General features: G+C 39.5%; 1 protein-coding gene across 1 annotated transcript in view; it reads left to right on the top strand.

Annotated features, from left to right (window-relative positions):
* The window catches only part of FSTL5 (follistatin like 5), a 597,054-nt gene that overhangs the window by 180,478 nt on the left and 397,693 nt on the right, over positions 1-18,883 (top strand). Inside the window, exon 3 of the mRNA XM_066574679.1 lies at positions 18,619-18,652. Within this exon, the coding sequence (XP_066430776.1) occupies positions 18,619-18,652 (34 nt within the window). The remainder of the gene's footprint in view (positions 1-18,618; positions 18,653-18,883) is intronic.

The raw sequence follows: 18,883 nt of genomic DNA on the forward strand, positions 1-18,883 counted from the left end.
GTGCTACAGGTCAAGAGACTCTGTAGGTATCAGTGTATGATTAGGACAGGGTGTGTTATGAACTCACCTAGGATGGGTAGTCTGTCTGGAAGGATAGGGTCCCACACCTAATAATTCTAGTTTGCTTCACAAATTAAGTCACAGCCACAATCAGCAACACCTCTTCCTAGTAGAACATCCACCAAAAGGGGAGTGTCAGGGTAGAATCCAGAGCACACTAGAATATCGGTCACAAGATAGGAAAAGCAAAGTAATAAAAAGTCCCAGCACTCCAGGTATATAAATTGGTTCAAGTGTATAATAGGAAGATAATTACATACTTTGAAGGAGGGTCGTGACCCACACGAGTCCCCCAAAGATCCTGGTTAACTTCCAGTTATAATTCCCAAAGATTACCACAAAGGATTCAGTATTCAGCATCCAAGAAAGTATGTAACCATATCCAGTTTATTCAGAATACACAAACAAAAGATAGTACAATGCGATTCAAAGGACTTACAAAGTCTTCTTTCTCAAGCACATGTGATACAAAGTAATTTATAAAGATAATTTTATAACAGTGATTTTATAATTGTAATCTTATAATCATAAGAACAAAATGAACCAAAGGAACCTTGTTTTCGGGCAAACTTTGCTAAAAGTTTAGTTTGGCATAAACTTTTACCAAAGTTCTACTTGAAACAGAGTTCCACTAGTTTGGCTCGCTCAACACTAGTTCAGCGCACTGGTGAATAACACTGTCTACGAGCCATAAAAGCACAGCATAACAGTGTTTTTTGACTCTCAGGCAGTGTTATACATTACATTAGTTTTAGGGGTTTTGGTGAACTTCTGTTTTAGTTCCAACTAATTTGGACCAAACCAACCTTTTTGTATAATTTGGCAAACTGGCTGAGCCAAACTTTTCAAACATTTGCTCATCATTGCACATGATGTTACATCAAGACTAGAGATGAGCGAACGTGTTCTTAACGAACACTTACGCACCCGGACACCGGCTTTACCGAGGACTTCAGTGTCCACGCGTAAAGATTCGGGGGGCGCCGGGGGGCGGGGAGAGGCGCGGCGGCGCGGGTGGCAGCAGCGGGGAACAGGGGGGAGCCCTCTCTCTCTCCCTCTCCCCCCCACTCCCCGCCGCACCCCCCCGCGCTGCCACGGTGACCCCCGAACTTTTTTCGCCCGAGCACGGAATTGCTCGCAAAGTTCGGTGTTCGGGCGAAAAGGGGCGGAGCCGAACACGTTCGCTCATCTTTAATCAAGACATTGTACATTGGGTGTTACATCATTAAGATAAATCAGAGCAATAAAACTGAGCTTTCTGAATGAATAAAAGGTGAGCGCCTAAGCAATTGGTCCCCTCACCCATTGTGATAAATCCCCTCTGAGGGCTCAGTCAGACGGGCGTATTTTCGCGCGATTTGCGCATGTGCATGCGTCCGGCGATTTTATAAAACCATTGCTTTGCAATGGTATCGGACACATGAGCGCTTTTTATGCGCTCGTCCGATAAATTCTAGAACAGAAATCGCAGATCGCACCTATCTGCGATCTGCGATTCCTATTCTCTTCTCTATATGCCCAAGAATATGCAAAGTAAGGCAGCACAATCCACAGCAAATAGGAAAAAGAAAGTGATACAACCTATATTTATTCCATGGTCTAAAAAGAGCCTCAGCAGCAACGTTTCAACCTCTATCTGGGTCTTTGTCAACCTATCTGCGATCTGCGATTCCTATTCTCTTCTCTATATGCGCTCAATGGGGCCGGCGGCAGCAGCGCCGACCCAATTGAGAACATATAGTAGACAAATCATTCTCCTCTGCCACAGCTGTAACAGCTGTGGCAGAGAAGAATGATGTTTGCCCATTGAATTCAATGGAGCCGGCAATACAGCTGAGAGCTGTCATTCAGCTGAGAGCTGCCCCTGATTGGTCCCTGCGCTGAGCCAATCAGAGGCAGCACTCACTCACCCATTCATGAATGGGTAAGTGAGAGCTGCCTCTGATTGGTAAGGCTGTGACCAATCAGAGGCAGCTCATTCAGCAGGCGGGGATTTTAAATCCCCGGCTGCTGAATACTACTCAGAGCAGTTCAGGAGAACTGCCGGCCGGCCGCACTGAACTCCGTCTGCCGGGACCAGGTGAGTATATATATATTTTTGTTTTTACACATTTCTGGATGAATTTCCGGGAAGGGCTTATATTTTTAAGCCCTTCCCGAAAATTCATCGTGAGATCGCCCGCAGCCCATTGCTTTCAATGGAGCCGGCTGTATTGCCAGCTCCATTGAATTCAATGCGCTGGACAGCTCCGGCCTGTTTCTATTGAAACGCGGCTAGGAGCAGTTTTTTCGGGCGATTTTTTGGCCTCGGTCACGCGATTTGCGGATGCGCATCTGTCATGCGATCCGCAAATCGCGGGAAAAAACGCCCGTGTGACCGAGGCCTTAGTGTGTACTTCAGTTCTGACTCTTGCTCTGACTCCAGACTATTATGAATTTTATGCTCCCCGACCTTGACAATGTTTATTGGACTAATTATTGCTGGCTGCCTGCCATGAACAATATGCCTGGGCTTTCTGTTATGTACTTGTTCATATCATCAAGTACCACGCTTTGGCATATGGAGCATGAGCAGCTGCACAACCTGAACTATCTGTGCAACCATATCCAGCTTGAAGGGGGTCAAGGTTGAAAACCAGGGTTCCCCAGATGCTGCCTCCTCCAATAGCCCAAAGTCAAACCAGTGTGTGACAAGACAGATCCACATCTGGCTTTCTTTCACTTATCAGCTTGAATTCCCAAATCTTTCTATATCTCATTCTTAAGTATTTAGATCTTTTGATCAGTCATACTGTAGTCAGAACCAGGGAAGGGTTTTCCCTTGGATGTATCCATATTTTTCTATATAGTATGTATGCGTAGATTTATCCTGGTTTGTGTTTTCTGCTTAGTTTCTTCATTTGAGGATGTACATGAGAAAATGTCAGTAAATTTTATAGTCCAGTTGTGTGCTTGATATACAGGGACTGTGTTTGTTGGTAAGATGTGGGTACAGGTCCTGCCTATTTTGCTGTTACAAGGAAAAGTGCCAGATTCTGATAGTGATGAGAGGGCACTTCTGATGAGGAAATTCTTTAGGTTAGGTGACTGTTTGTTTGAGAGGAGATGTAAATCCGGAAATATTAGTTTCAGTCTTTGTGGAATATGCATTAGAGAACAGTGATTTTCCTCAAAATCTTCATCTGTTGGTTGTATGTGACCACTAGGGGCACCCTATTAATATCCTCCTTCACGTTGTAATCCAAGAGGCTGCTCCTTGGAATCCTTATAGCTCTGTGGATCTGTTCATCTATAACCAGTGCATGGTATTGTAGCCTCGTTGTATGCAATCAACACTGTATATTTGCATAGTGGACTTTACTCCTCAAAGCTAATTATATTTGTCTGCATTCATACAAATGAGTTGCAATACATTATTTATTATTTATGCATAAATTCAATTCATTGTTAATCATTTCTAAAGATTACCCTTATGAATTCTGTGCATTTATCTATCCAGTACTCATTAGTTATTCACTGCATATAATGACAAACCAATATTTATGAAATGACTACTAAATATTAATTGTTTTGTAAGCCATATTAAATTATTGAATTTATTGCTCTTTATGCGGTTGTAATATATAATGCTGTTCTTTTGAAATATATAATTTTGCATTTATGCAGTTGCCATAAAATAGTCTTGTACAGTGTATATATTATAGTAAGTCACTATTGAAAATATTAGAACAGTTTTGTCCGTTAGTTTTAATATCAGGACTGGAAGGTACATTATTCACTTTTCTATAACAGGTTAATCAACTCTAATACAGGGGTGCACAATCTTTTCTGATCCAAGGGCCACCTTGTCATACTGAAGAACTCTCAAGGGATGTAATAAAGCTTAAATAATTATTTCCACTTGAGACATTTTTGGCATATCACAAGTATATGCAAAAATTATCTGATAAGAGTAGGTAACACTTACAGGACTCCTACCTATCAGGAGAATGATGAGTCCCTTTTCCTCTAATTAGCACTTCAGTGGCTCTCTTTGTTTTAGATTAATGGTATTAGCAGGCTAAAGGCGTTTTTAGATAGGATGAATGTGGGGCAAACGATGCCCGACACTCGTCCCCGCCCATACTAGCTCCCGTGCTGCTGCATGGTGGCTAGTATCACTGGCTCACATCGAGGAGGCTGCAGGAGATTTATGCTGCATAAACAATGGACGATGAGCTGATCGCTCATCATTCAGTGTAAATAGCGGCCGCTCAGTATTGAACGGCTGCTATGTTAAGTCAATAGAGAGGGGCGGGGGAGAGCGAGCAGAGAAATCTTCTGCAGCCTCCCCACCCCTGCTGGCCGCTCTGTGAGCGAGGTAGCTCTATTAGCTCCTGTGCAGGAGCACGGGAGTGAGGACACAGAGGGATGAGTGTCAGGCATTGTTTGTCCAACATTCATCCCGTTAAACAGACCCTGACATTTTACAACTTCAATAAACTACAATGGGGTGTCGCATGCACAGACAACCATTTCTAACTCACATACTCCTTTCTGGACAGCGATGCAAGGATCAAGAGACCCCATTCACCTTATATATAGGGGACCCAGAGATCACTACACAGTGCACCATTAGTACTTGACAACTCTGCTCTTGGATTGCATGTTATTCCTTTTCCTTCCGATATGGAAAATACATATGAACAGCCACACACAGATAAGTACTTTGTCCATATGGTTGGGGGCCACATAAAATTGCATCGCAGGCCATATGTGACCTCCAAACTGCAGGTTGTGCACTCCTGTTCTAATGAACAAAGGCTGCAAAAGTCCTTCTGATGTTGTAAAAATTCTTATTAGCGTATTCATAGTCATAAGCAGCCATAAGCTAAAGACAGCTTGACATTGGAAAGTACAACGTTCTTGTGTTATTATTCTTTTTTTGTCATACCAGATGTGATATACATGATGTAAAGCTATGTCCCTCATAAGCCCAATCAAAGTGTAGGATTCTATAGATCCTTTTGGATTCCACTTTTAATAAAATATTATCAAGGTTTCCTCTTCGTAACCCCAACTACACCTGTTGAATTCCCCAGAAATGCATTTCTCCTATATAATTGTTATATATGAATCACATGTTTCGTCAGAGGTGCTTTGTGCTATATCAGTAGCGCCTTTGGTCTTACAGTTCGCAAACTGCTAAATCTGATAGGATTTATTAACTACTGGGTTTATAAAAGATTTCCTTTAGGAAATTAAGTTTTGTTCTAAGGTTTTACAGTTTCCGCACTGGACTGTTAAGGATTTAAGTCTATCCACTCCCCTCCTATTGTGGAGTTTTCAATATGCTATGTAAGGCCTCGGTCAGACGAGCGTGTTGTCTTGCACACCTATGTGCGTAAAATGCACTGGAAGCATGTGCAAAATGCGCGTGACTAAAGCGCCGTGATTTTTTTACATGTGCGCCAAATAGTGTGTTCACACGATGTGATTATGTACCTATACAGAGTGCAGTTCTATCTTTAATGTGCAGCACGGACCTTACAAGCGTGAACTCTAGGCACACGTGTCCTATCTTTTGCAGGTGCAAGTATTTTGTGCCTCTAAAATAGAAAACCAATGGCTCTAATAAATTCGATTTTTTGCGCGCACATAGGCGTTTAAGATCCCCATCATAACTATGCATCTGAATATCTTGTATTTTTTCTTTTCATCTGTCATTCTTCACTTAAAATCACAGCTTTTATATTTAGCTTTTATGAAATGCTTTTTCTAGTGTTATTATTCTTTTTTTGTCATGCCAGATGTTATACGAACAGTGTAAAGCTCTATCCCTCATAAGCCCACTCGAAGTATAGGATTCTAGTCTATAGATCAATTTGGCTTCCATTTTTAATGAAATATTATCAAGGTCTCCTACTTTCTTTTCATCTGCCATTATCCATTCAAAATCACAGCTTTTATATTTAGCTTTTATGATATGCTGTTATGTAGTGTTATTATTCTTTTTTTGTCATGCCAGATGTTATATGAACGTTGCAAAGCTCTGTCCCTCAGAAGCCCAATCCAAGTATAGGATTCTAGCTGATAGATCCATTTGGCTTCCATTTTTAAGAAAGTATTATCAAGGTCTCCTCTTCTTGACTCCAACTATACCTGTTGAATTCCCCAAAACTGCATTTTCCCTAAATTATTTTTATATCTGAATCCCATGTTTTGCCAGAGTTGCACTGTGCTATATCAATAGTGCCTTTTGTCTTAGAATTTGCAAACTGCTAAATCTGATAAACTACTGGGTTTATAAAAGATTTTAAGATATACTTTTATTAAGCTCTTATGCAAATAATCTCTTGATCTAACCTTGAATATACTGTATGTCTCTACTTGCCTCCTCAAATGTTGTTCCCTAGAGCCTAGCCTATGTAAATGCCCTTCTTTAGGCTGCCTGGATGGTCACTACCATGTGTCCATAACTATTTGTAAGAGTTTGTTGAAATTTTGGTGTATTTGTAGATCATCTAATCAAAGTCAAGGAAGTTGTTGCATTTTTTGGGCAACTCAACAATAAAAATGAGTCCTGAATTATTGACATTCAAAATATCAAGATAATTATCAAATAATTGTTGGCCTCACTACTATGGGAGCAATGTATCTCTATTTACATATATCAAGGTATCACCACCAGAAACTTATATAGTGGATCTAAAAATTTTAAGAATTACTGAGGATTTTGTTGTTCATCATTTGTAATATTTGTTAAGCATTATTTTCCTTTACTGAAAACTTGTTGCTCCGGATGTATGGCATACTACTTTTTTTTAATATTCTTTCCAGTTCTAACAAATATTTCAGTAATGTTGTCCACTTTAAAAGGGGGTATCAGTATGGATCTAGGGCATAAATAGTGTTTCACAGGTAATGAAACCAGTGTCATTTTCAACAAAATCCTGTAAGATCATAGCTGATACTTTTTCTTTCTCTTCTAGTTGTGTGATACTCTTACTTTTCTGTATTAGTAATTTGTGTATGGCTAGGTTTCTAGCAAATAAATGCATGTCCTTAAACTACATACATTTGCCCAATTCTAGTGTTGGGATGAATGATAAATAGAGATGAGCGAGCATAGTCGCTAAGGGCAATTACTCGATCGAGCATTGTCCTTAGCGAGTACCTGCCCGCTTGGAAGAAAAGGTTAGGCTGCCGGCGCGGGTGAGAGGTGAGTTGTGGCAGTGAGCAGGGGGGAGCAGGGGGGAGAGAGGGAGAGAGAGATCTCCCCTCCGTTCCTCCCCACTCTCCCCCGCCGCTCCCCGCCCGCCGCCGGCACCCGAATCTTTTCTTCCGAGCAGGCAGGTACTCGCTAAGGGCAATGCTCGATCGTGTAATTGCCCTTAGCGAGTATGCTCGCTCATCTCTAATGATAAACCCATTTTCAAAATCTTTCCATGTGAGGATAACTGTTTCATAAAGGATATATTAATTAAAGTATTTGAAAGTTCTTATACTTCACTTCATTGCATAAACATATTTTGTTGCCAATTAATACAACATTTTTTCTGTCTCTTAGTTGCATTGTTCCATTCCCTAAAAAGGTGTCTATAAAGCTTGTGATAGAATTGGCATAGTCAAATTAATTTCTCATTGAATAGTTAAATTAGTATCTATTTGCTGTAAACACGCTCTGTCATTTGTTGTATACATGTTGTGTCCATGTGTTGTGTTCATGGTTCACCCAAAGTGGGTAATAAACCAGAAAGTGAAGATTGTACAGTGCAATTGAATTTAAGTATCTTGTTACTCAATTTGGGAGCTCACTACTTTCTATAATGAGATTTTGTATTAGCTCAGTGTATTGCAACATATATACTTAGAACCTTACAAATAAGCTTCTGAGTTCTTATTATAGAAAATGTTGCATGGTATATGATGGTTCTAACCAGCGTTTATTTTATACAGTAAATCTAATCTGTTTGAAATTCTGTAGTTTGTGTTTCATGTTTAATCGCTTTTTGCAGAGTATCCAGATTTTGTTTTGGTAATTCCTTTTCTAATACTGGGAATTCTGGATGAGTTGCAAACATTTTTAATTCTTTCATTTGTTTTAAAATCTATTTTGTACAAATATTTCAATAGTAAATTTATCTTCTGTAATGAATTTTCCATTCATCATCTTACTCAAACTTTAATAAACTCTACACCTTTTCTATTGAAAGTAGGGAATTGGGATTCTCAGTCTTCTATTAACTAGGCCTTTTTATAATTACACAGTAGAAATAACTTGAAGCAAAGTATGATTTATATTTTATTGGATCACATTTTTGTTAGGAATTGGAACAGTACTATTGTGTTTTAGAGAATATTAATAAAGTTTATTGGTTTTAGTAATTAATCCATCCTTAGTTAGTGAGGTTATTACTGAGTTGCACTTTAAAAGCTGATAAATGTAACAGAAAATTTTCCTTATTACTTTACAGGACTCTTGCCTAAATTATCCAAATGACCCTGTTACTTAACACAACCCTTAAATGTCAGACCAGTTTACACTGGGTATCACATGGTTGCCTCTTAAAGCACTGACCTTATCCTTTGGAGCCCTATCATTTCTGGCCTTACTCTCCAGAGTCCTCCTCTTCTAACTCAGAGCTTCATCTCAAGGGTTTCAATTTAATTATCTTAGACCTTGCTTTTAGGAGCCAATTTTGCACCAAGCTCTTTTAGGTAGAGATCAGTTCAGTGTTGAACACCTCACAGCTTAACCCACTAGGCCTCCCCTCAGGCCCCCAGTAAATCAGGTCTGTGCTATAGTTCTGTCCTAGTCCCTGTTTATGTGCTTCAAAATGGAGATTGTAGAGTTCATAGAGTATGAATATAAAGTATGAATGAAATGCAAAATGGCCGTTGTCTGTGTATTACATTCCTCAACTCAGGAAAGATTTTATCTTATGTACAATTGGTCAATAAAAAGGACTTCATTAGTATTGGTGAGTGTCACAGTTTTTCTCTTGAAATTGCAATGGATTGACTGTATCATACTGTCTTGTAGAGCAACACCAGTAAAAAGCCCTGGTCTTGGGTCTATATGAGTATACACAAGGAATAGTACTGCTACCCTTAATACTCTTTGTTATTAGCTCTGTTGAGTGTCTTTTATTTTAGAAAGGCTAGAGCATACTACTTTGTAACAATGAACATAAGTATTGATAATGACCAGAGAAAGTTCAAAAAATTGAATGCTATAATTGCTGGGTGTGAGGATATGAGTTCTTTCTTTACAATGTAATTTGAAAGAGGAATAGGAAGTAATCAGTACAAAGACTTCAGCAAATCTAATCGCAAATGTTTTGAAAAAGAGCTGAAATTATTTTGAATGATGAATTCCTTACAGTCGTATAGTAAAGTATAGAGCAAACTGAGAGGTTTAAGGGTGTTTAGAGAGGTGTTTTTATTCCGGGATGATCTCGAGTTTGTGTGAGAGCCGTAGGAAGTGCGTATCCAACACTCTCTGAAAGTTATGACAATGATTCTTGTTAGAACAGAAAAGGAATTTAAAGCAATAACAGCAGGATTAACAAAGGTAAAAGTGGTGCTGAAACCAGGTTAATGAGATGTAATATCTAACTTTATAAAGAAGTTGGAGAAGAAATTGGTTCCTATACAAGCATCTATTAAGGAACATAAGTGGGATAAGTTCCTGCAGGATCAGCAAGATTTTTATAATGATCGTCTATTTAATTGGACTAGTCCTCCCACTAGGAAAATATAAAATGTAAGAAATGAAGATGATATCACTGCTGAACAACTAATTCAGACTGCAGTCAATCAGTAAAAGCAGAACCTCAACAAAGTTTACGAGCTGGTAGTATAAGAGTGGAGACACATACTTCAGGGAAGCCTTCCCTGTGGTTGTACAAAGGGTCAGAAAGAGAAAAATCAAATCCAAAGCTAGAACTAAATGGAAGCAAGGTTTCTGAGATAGTGAAATGTAAGGAAGAAAACAATAATTTGACTAACTGTGCTGCTGAGGACTGCTGTTTGGTGTTTCAAAAGGATTCCATTTTTGCCTGGTTGACTATTTTAATTTTCATGACTTTGAAATTGATTTGTATAAAGCAAGAATTAAATGAATTTACATAAATTGTACCAAAATAAAAATGCAGCAAATGAAAAACTATTGGAAGGTGAGAAACTTGTAGATAATATGACATTCTGGAGGTTTAGTGCTAGTTCTAATGAAATGGAATGTACTATTTTGCAATTTATTTGAGATGTTCCTTGACAAAAGAACTCAAGAGCATATTATGTTTTAATTTACAGGGAGAGTTAAATAACAATTCTCACCTCCCTTGCTGGAAAATGGTTTGTTGGATCTATTTACTAGGAATTAAATGATGTGAAAGCCCTCATTTACCCTCAAAGTACCCTGAATATTACAATAGGTAATATAAGGGAGAACAATGAGTTATTGGTTGGTTGAGATCTAATAAAAAGGCGATTGTAAATTGACTGATAAGGGAGGTAAAATTGTATTGAAGTCGAAAGAATATTATCTTCAAGAGGCAAATAGACTGTTGAGTTACTAGAATATATACAGTATGAGAACATAAGTAGAAACTCTATGCTGAGGTGGCAAAATTGATTATGCACTTTGTTGAGAAAGAGTGTGAAAGAGGGGCTTCTATCTAACAAAATGACCTGTATAGGTGTTGATTAGAGTTCAGCGAACATACTCTGTATTAGCGTACTCGATGGTGCTCGTTACTCAAAAGAGCATCAAGCCGTGTTCAACCCCGCCCCAGTTTTTGGCTCCTCCCCACTGTGACATGCCTGTTTTGGCCCCTCCCCACCACGATGCAGCACGTGTTATTGGCAATTTTTTTGTCTGGGGGAGAGAGAGAGAGAGAGACACGAACCTGGGAAGAAAAAAAAAGCTCGGCACCTGGCGTCCCACATACAAAAATGCTCGAGTCTCCCATTGTAGTCGATGGGGTTCGTTACTCGAGTAGAGCTCTCGAATTTTACGAACAGCTCGACTCGAATAACGTGGACCCGAGCATTTGGGTGCTCGCTCATCTCTAGTGTTGATGTTTTTCTTAACCAAAAATTCTGTAAACATTGATACACACTATAGTCTGTACACATGGATGCCTCACAATATGAGGATGAATGTGGTAAATGTACTGACTTGTACTGAAATGTACTATCGTTAAATCCCTGGAAATAGTTTTGCAGAATAATGCATTTCAATTCAGTAGTAAATAACGTGTTCAAAGGGCGGGTAAAGCGATGGATATGCCTCTTGCATCAAAATATTAAAACATCATTTTTAGCATCTTTTGAGGAGTAAATCATTTATTCAGCATGTAATACCTTTGCTAAATTTATCAAGCTTTTTGGTTATAGTGCTCCTCTCCAGTATCTCCATCATTCAGTCCAATGTAAACCCCCCCCCTCATCTCCTCCATCATATAGTTCCATGTAAATACCACACTCTCCATCCCATTATCTACTTTAAAAGTCCCATGAAAAAAACTCCACCCTCCCTACCTTCAGCAATTCGACATACCCCTCCAAACTTGTCTCATGTAAAATCCTCCTTCCCCTCCTTTCACCAGTTCACACATGTAGATGAGCATTGTTGCTGCTTGTAGTGAGCCACCACCTAGCTTTGTTCCTCTCCCACTCTTGACTCCAGTTCTCAAGATCACAGAGACCAGAGCAAGGAGAGGAGCAACGCTACACTGGCAGGTGGTGGCCAAGGTCCACATTCAGACTCTGGGAGTCCTGTTGAGTACCTTTGCTGTAGTTGGTATATTGTACTACCTTGAAGAAAAGCTGGATTTCTACTAAATCTAAATGCAAAGTTCGGTGTTAGACACAAATATTATTTTCATGTATCTGTATTATATCGCGTAAACTAAAAATATTCTCAGAAGAAAGATATGGTATATTATTTTTTTTGGTTTACTCCACATGCATGTGAAAGCAAAAAAACCTGATGATTTTACTGTGACAATTCTCTTTAAAATCCCAGACACTGTTACCACGCAGGAACTTAATCTTCTTTGTTCATAGCTAAATTTATCCAAAGCATCTACTGTAATCTGTCCTCATAACCTTGACCTGGCTTTATAGTTATTTGTTTAGTCACTTTTTTATCTGGTCATCACACAGATTATACTTTTCCTCTGAATTTAAGAATAACAGTGATTATAATAATGTGTTACAAATGCAAAAAAAATGTATTTCAAAAGCAAAAAAAGAAAATACTGAAATGATTTTGAAAACATTTTCATTAAGCAATTAAGAAGGCTGATCCTCTAATTCCAGCTAACATGCAGGTAGAATCAAATTTCTAAGCTGGTTTATGGATGAGCACTGAAATAATAGAAAAGGTTATAACTGGACTACTTTATATTATTTTATTATTACTATAATTTTATAGACAGTTGTACATGTGAGATAGAGGGGAAATAATGTATATAGCATTTTAACATGCACATAAATCATAGTGTTTTATGGTCTGACATATAAGAAGCAGACAGGTAAAGAGGAAAGAAAATGGTTTTGTGAGATTATGTGTGATCTAGAAATGAGAGCAGAGAAGTATGGCGGTAAAATGTTGTAAAGTGCCTTATATTAGAATAATACCCCTTTATTTGAACAGCATACCACTTAAGACTTGGCAGTGTCTTGCAAAAGTACTCACCCATCACTATGTGTTTTTTCTGTGTTTTGTTGCATTCCAGTCTGGAATAAAAATGGATTTTAAAAAGAGATTTTATGTTAAAGACTTGACAAAATAATCTAACTGGTTACCGTGGACTGGACCCTCCCCTTATTTAAGCCAATCCTAAAATCCACTCTATACTGATCATGACAGTTATACCTTCTGGCACCACTTCGGACAGCACCATTTAAAAAGTGTGACAGAGGGAGGGAGTTCAATCTCTCACCAAAATGGCTTGCTCATGACAAGATCACGGAAAGCAGTTCCAGTATTGTGGCAGCCTGGGGCCTTGTGACTGTGGCCGAGCGTAACAGTTTGCAGAAATACAACATCAACAAAACTGAAGGGTACAGGAGTGTATTGTATAAGCTAGTTCAGGTCTCTTTTATTGAGACAGAAAAAGTTAAAGTTAATAATTTTCTTTTATTATGAATGCATTTTAGAAATATTAAGAGTTGAACTCCCTCTTTTCTCAATCATTACATCAAAAAGAAAAACAAATAGCATTGCTGCATCCATAAAAGTTATTAAACAATTTATTCTGCGCAGTGAACACCATCAGAAAAAAATGCATTGTCAGAACTGCGCTTTTTTGGTCACTTCATCTGCAAAAAACAAAAGAATAAAGAAAGATCAAAAACTCATATGTACCCCAAAATTGTACCAATAAAAACTAGAAGTTTCCCTCACACAGCTGCATCAATGGAAATAAGAAACAGCCTGCACCCGCGTTGTATGGAGGGAGAGCGCACAGCAATCTCCCTTCATACATACCGCGAGGCTGCAGGACTCAACTGTATGTCCTATAGTGTTAAGGGGTTATTTTCTAATTTTTTTTAATGTACAGAGTGTTACTGTATAGCTGAATACGGGTTTTCTACTTAAACTGGACAGAATAGGCTGAGGAAACATATTGCAAAAAATGCTTATAATTACCTATTCTATACATTTAAAAATTAACAATGGTTACAATTTAATGTACCACTTCAAATCACATTGTGATCTATTCAGTGTTGATGAAATGTATGCATATAGGCATAAACCACAGTAGGCATAAGTGGTATGCATGAAGCCCACATGTCCTACTTCTAGGAGGCGTTGTGTGACAAAGGGCCATTTACTCAGGCTGATAAATCATGTGGGAATCCGAACAATATCGTTCAGTATAAATGCATGCCCCGACTGAATGACAAATGAGAATTCATTTTCTTCCCATTTGTCATTCAGTTTCTACATGCTGAAAACTGAATGACAGATCATGTAAACAGATCGGTCCATCTATAAATGACTGCCTGTTTATTGTGAATGGAGGCGGATTGGCAGATGGGATGGAGTGATCTCTGGTTGGCTCTGCTCCATTCACTGAGTGATACTCGTTCCTGTATAACAGCACTGGAACAATTATCACTGGGACGATCTATCGGGTATTTTTTTATTTGACAAGTAGTCCCATGTAAAAGGGCCCAAATGCTTGGATTAACATGTAATTTTGCAATATAATATCATAAGCCTCATGTCCATGGCCGGGTCGGATTCTGACTGCAAAATCTCACAGTGGAATCAGACCTGGTGCTGGCCAGAGAACCTATACTCACCTGTCTGGATCCGCGGCAAGTGTCTCGACTGGCGCATCGGTGCGTATGCTCAGTGCAGCGCATGGCAGTGCCGTCACGCCAGTGATGACGCAAATCCGTGGTGAATTCAAAATTGACACTTTGGAATCGCCGTGGATAGGACGGCTTCTATTGACTGCAATGGAAGCCGTCTGTGAGATTTTACGCACAAAACAGAGCATGCTGCAATTCTTCTCTGTGAGCGGAAAATCGCAGTTGATTTCCGCTCGTGGGCATGGAAGAATCATATAACATAGCATGCTATGAACAGACGTTGCTGTGGAATTCGCGGCGGGCGTCTGTCCACAAAATCTACAGCGATAATCTGTCCGTAGGCCTTGGGCCATAACCTGTTTTGCAAAACTGCAGAGACATTTCCTTACCTGTAGCCTCACCCGCTGCTTAATTCTCCATTAGTATCCAATGGTTACAACCTGCATGCTCTGCTGTTTTACTGGCCAAGTTGGCACAGTGCCTTCAATTTCTGTAATGATGACACAGATTGTACAGTCATGAACGTGCACTCCTCTGTAACTGGCATTGTGGGAAATGTAGTTTTTGTACTCCTCAGTGGCTCGGGTCAGCAAAAAAGGTACTGCAGTTTAGTTTAACAATTTACATAGAAATATTGGCTATAACTGAAAATGTTAGGGAAATTTAGAAATTTTGCTGTGTCCAGAATACCCCTTTAAAGGGAGATGGGGTGGAGTAGAGGTGGCCAGTACAGGAAAATGTTAACAAGCAGGTCTGCAGAAGCAATACCTTCTCCACTGTATACATATAGATTCCTATGATGTTTGAGTTTGGGTCAAGAGATCTATAGTCAGGCTGGGACATAGATGCGCCTGTAATATGCTTGTGTGAAACTGACCTAAGGCAAAGTTGTTACTTTCAGACTTTTTATTCTATTCGGATTGTACAGAGAGGAAAATATGCAAGTTAAAGAATAATAACATATTCTGCAAAGTAAATTAATAAAATCATTCTGCAAAGTATCTGAAAAATCAATGTAAATGAAAGAACGATCACACATGTAGCATGTATAGGGGCTGCTTCTAACCCTATGCAAAAGGTTTTACTTTTTGAATCCAATAGTATTTCAGAGCAGAGAACAGCCATGTGATTAACTCTCTCTTCAGGCAATAAATGAGGCATCTCTCTTACACAGCAAGCCACAAACTACTTTATCTAATGCACCAGTCAGCTGCTGAATTATAGCAAAACAGCTGCCTGAGCAACAAAATAAAAAGTAACTGGAAAATTTTGGTTTTGAAGGATGGAGGACGGTTCCAAACCTTCATAGCGTATTTTAGATTATCCACTGTGAGCACTATAAAGAGCAAAACAAGATGCAAGAGACACCCAAAAGAGAATAACTATTATGTCTGCCCACTCAGGGCTCAGTCACACGTGCGCATTGGCATCCGTATACAGGCGCCGATCCGCCCGTGTGACTGAGCCCTTCCTGCAGGATGAAGACGGCCGTACCTCAAGACGGACATCTCTCTGTAGCGCTGAAGAAAGAACACATGACCGGCAATGAAGCCGGTCACATGTTCTTTCTCCCGGCGCTGCAGAGAGACGTCCGTCTTGAGGTACAGCCGTCTTCCTCCTGCAGAAACACGGATGCCGATGCGCCCGTGTGACTGAGCCCTCAGGACATATTCACAGACACCAAATTTGTTGGAGACATGAGAAGGACAATTTCCAGTTGTGAAAACTTCGGTAGACGTAAAATTTGAGTGAATTAAACACAGAGAATAAGACCAATTGATGTCAATTGGTTTATTTTCATAAGCGTGTTGTGCGTGCACACTTCATGCATGCGCAAAAAAAAAATAAGACCTGCTCTATTTTCCTGTGTTTTGTGCAGCAATAGTCTCATAGACATCTATGAGAGGTAGACAATATACACAAGGGGAAGGGTGGAACACTGCGCAAAATGCAAGAAAAGAAGACAGCTGCACCTCATTAGGCATTAGTAGCCAATCAATTCCGCAGAATGGAAGTGTCATGCGCAAGTGTGAACTGGCCCTGCGCTTGCAAATATTAACCCCTTCCCGCTCCAGGACGTACCGGTACGTCCTGGCAGCCTGGTACTTCCCGCAACAGGACGTACCGGTACGTCCTGGGGATAGCGCGAGATCACATAAGATCTCGCGCTATCCCGCAGCGGGAGCCGGCTATCAGTCACAGCCGGCGTCCCGCTGCAACAGCGGGGGGGCATCGGAGATGCGCCCCCCGCTGTTAACCCCTTCCCTGCCGCGATCTAAGTAGATCGCAACAGGGAAAGAGTTCACAGAGGGATCGCGCTCCCTCTGTGTCTCCGGCCGGCTCTCGCGATGTCATCGTGAGAGCCCGGCCTGTCACCATGGCAACAGGACGCCAGACACTGGCGTCCTGTATTGCCTGTGCCTATAATCGCTGTACAAGCGATAAGGCATGGCATGACAGCGATCATAGGCATAGTGCTGCAAGTCCCTCAGAGGGACTCGAATAGTGTAAAAAAAAAGAAAAGAAAAGTGTAAAAAAAAGAAAAATGTAAAAAAAAAATATAAAAAAACCCCTTTTATGCTTTTTCTAATATTAGCATAAAAAAGGAAAAAAAAATGAAAACCCCACATATTGGGTATTGACGCATCCGTAACGACGTGTACAAAAAGTTGAACATGCTTTTTATTTTGTACAGCAAAAAGTGTAACAAAAAACGCTAAAAAACAGAGGCAAAATGCTAATTTTTAGCATTTTGCCTCACAAAAAATGCAATAAAAGTGATCAAAAAAGCCGTACATTTTACAAAATGGTACCAATAAAAACTACAGCTCGTCTCGCAAAAAATAAGCCCTCATACAGCTCCGTACATAGAAAAATAAAAAGGTTACAGGACTTTGAATGCAGCTATAGAGAAAGAAAAAAGGATTTCCAAAAAAAAGGGGGTTTTATTGCAAAAAAGTGTAAAAACCTAAAAAAAATATAACAATTTTGGTATCGTTGTTACCGTACCGACCCGCAGAAAAAATTTTGTGTGTCATTTATGCTGCATGATTAACGCTGTAAGAAAAAGAAAAAGAAATCTATGGCAGAATTGATGCGTTTTCTCTCCCTGTTATCATTAAAAAAAAATAAAAAAATTTTACGATATTGTCTATGTACCCAAAAGTGGCACCGATAAAAACTACAGATCGCCACGCAAAAAAAAACAAGCCCTTATACGGCCGCGTCCACGGAAAAATAAAAACGTTATGGCTTTTGAAAAATGGAGATGGAAAAATACCAAAAAATCGTTTGGTCCTCAACGCTAAAACAGGCCATGTCATTAAGGGGTTAAATTAATATGTGGTGACTCGCACGCAACAGGCTGGTTATATGCTTCTTCAAACATTATTCATGAGCAAATGCGTTGCGCAACGGCAAGCGAATTTGCACAAATGCTCATCTAAAGGAGCCCTAAGCAAGCCTTTACATGAGTTAGTACAATATTGCTCTGAAAAACTCGAAAACAATGTGTTCTTTTCCCATGTGATTTCTGTACATCTCGCAATGTACAGAAATTGTATGTGACAATTGCCTGTGTAAATTCACCCTCATTGGAGTCTTCAGAGGGTTTTGCTGCCTTGTTAGGGAGGATTAGAAAGGGTCTCTATGCACTGAAAATCTGTCACTTCACCTCTCTATCCTGGTTTCCAGCAACTAACATCATATTTTAATCTCACTTATGGTATTTCCAGCACCACAAGGTTCCAGGGATTTGGGGTGTAATACACAAAGGGGCAGAGAATAAGTTCTGCTCTTTATCAATATGCAATCACTCCTATATGTTTCTGTCGATTCCATGATTGGCCTGCCTGTGTATTATAATAGGAAGTAGCCATGATAGTGCAAAACCTCCTGACAGTATAGTACTGCTATATATTGTTAATAGCCAGGCAAGTTATATAGGAGAAAACCAGTGTAATATTCAAGGCACTTACATCCCCTCCTTAATATCTACATATACAGTATTTTACATTATAGTAAAGGCCACCATGTCCTTATATCAGAGTATCGGCCACAGATGTTCCCCAACCAGTGCGTCGGCCACAGATGTCTACTCTGTTAAACATTTTTTTGTACACCATTTGGTTTGAAATATTTTTTTTACTTTCTTTCAACTAAAACTTTGGTGCATCTTAGAGTCTGAAAAATACAGAATATGGAAATTTGTAATTAATAGTTATTTGTATTTTTATTTTTCAGCAAGACAGAAATCATGAAGTCACAAGGAATAAAGGTAGGCTAATTTTCCTTTAACAATTTGCTTTGCTAGGTGAGCAAATTAAAATATAGGACGTTGAATCTGCCAATTTAGATGTAACAGCAGAGATTATTTTACATGTCTGTCTGTGCAGTGGAAACAATTTTGCATCGTGCTTCACAGTTTTGAATGTTGGTTAACTAACTGAGCTCTAGGCATTGTGCCCAGAAAACACTCAATTCAATCCAGTGCCACAGTAGGAAAACT

The sequence above is a fragment of the Eleutherodactylus coqui genome, chromosome 7 (assembly GCF_035609145.1).
Source record: "Eleutherodactylus coqui strain aEleCoq1 chromosome 7, aEleCoq1.hap1, whole genome shotgun sequence".
Classification (NCBI taxonomy): Eukaryota; Metazoa; Chordata; class Amphibia; order Anura; family Eleutherodactylidae; genus Eleutherodactylus; species Eleutherodactylus coqui.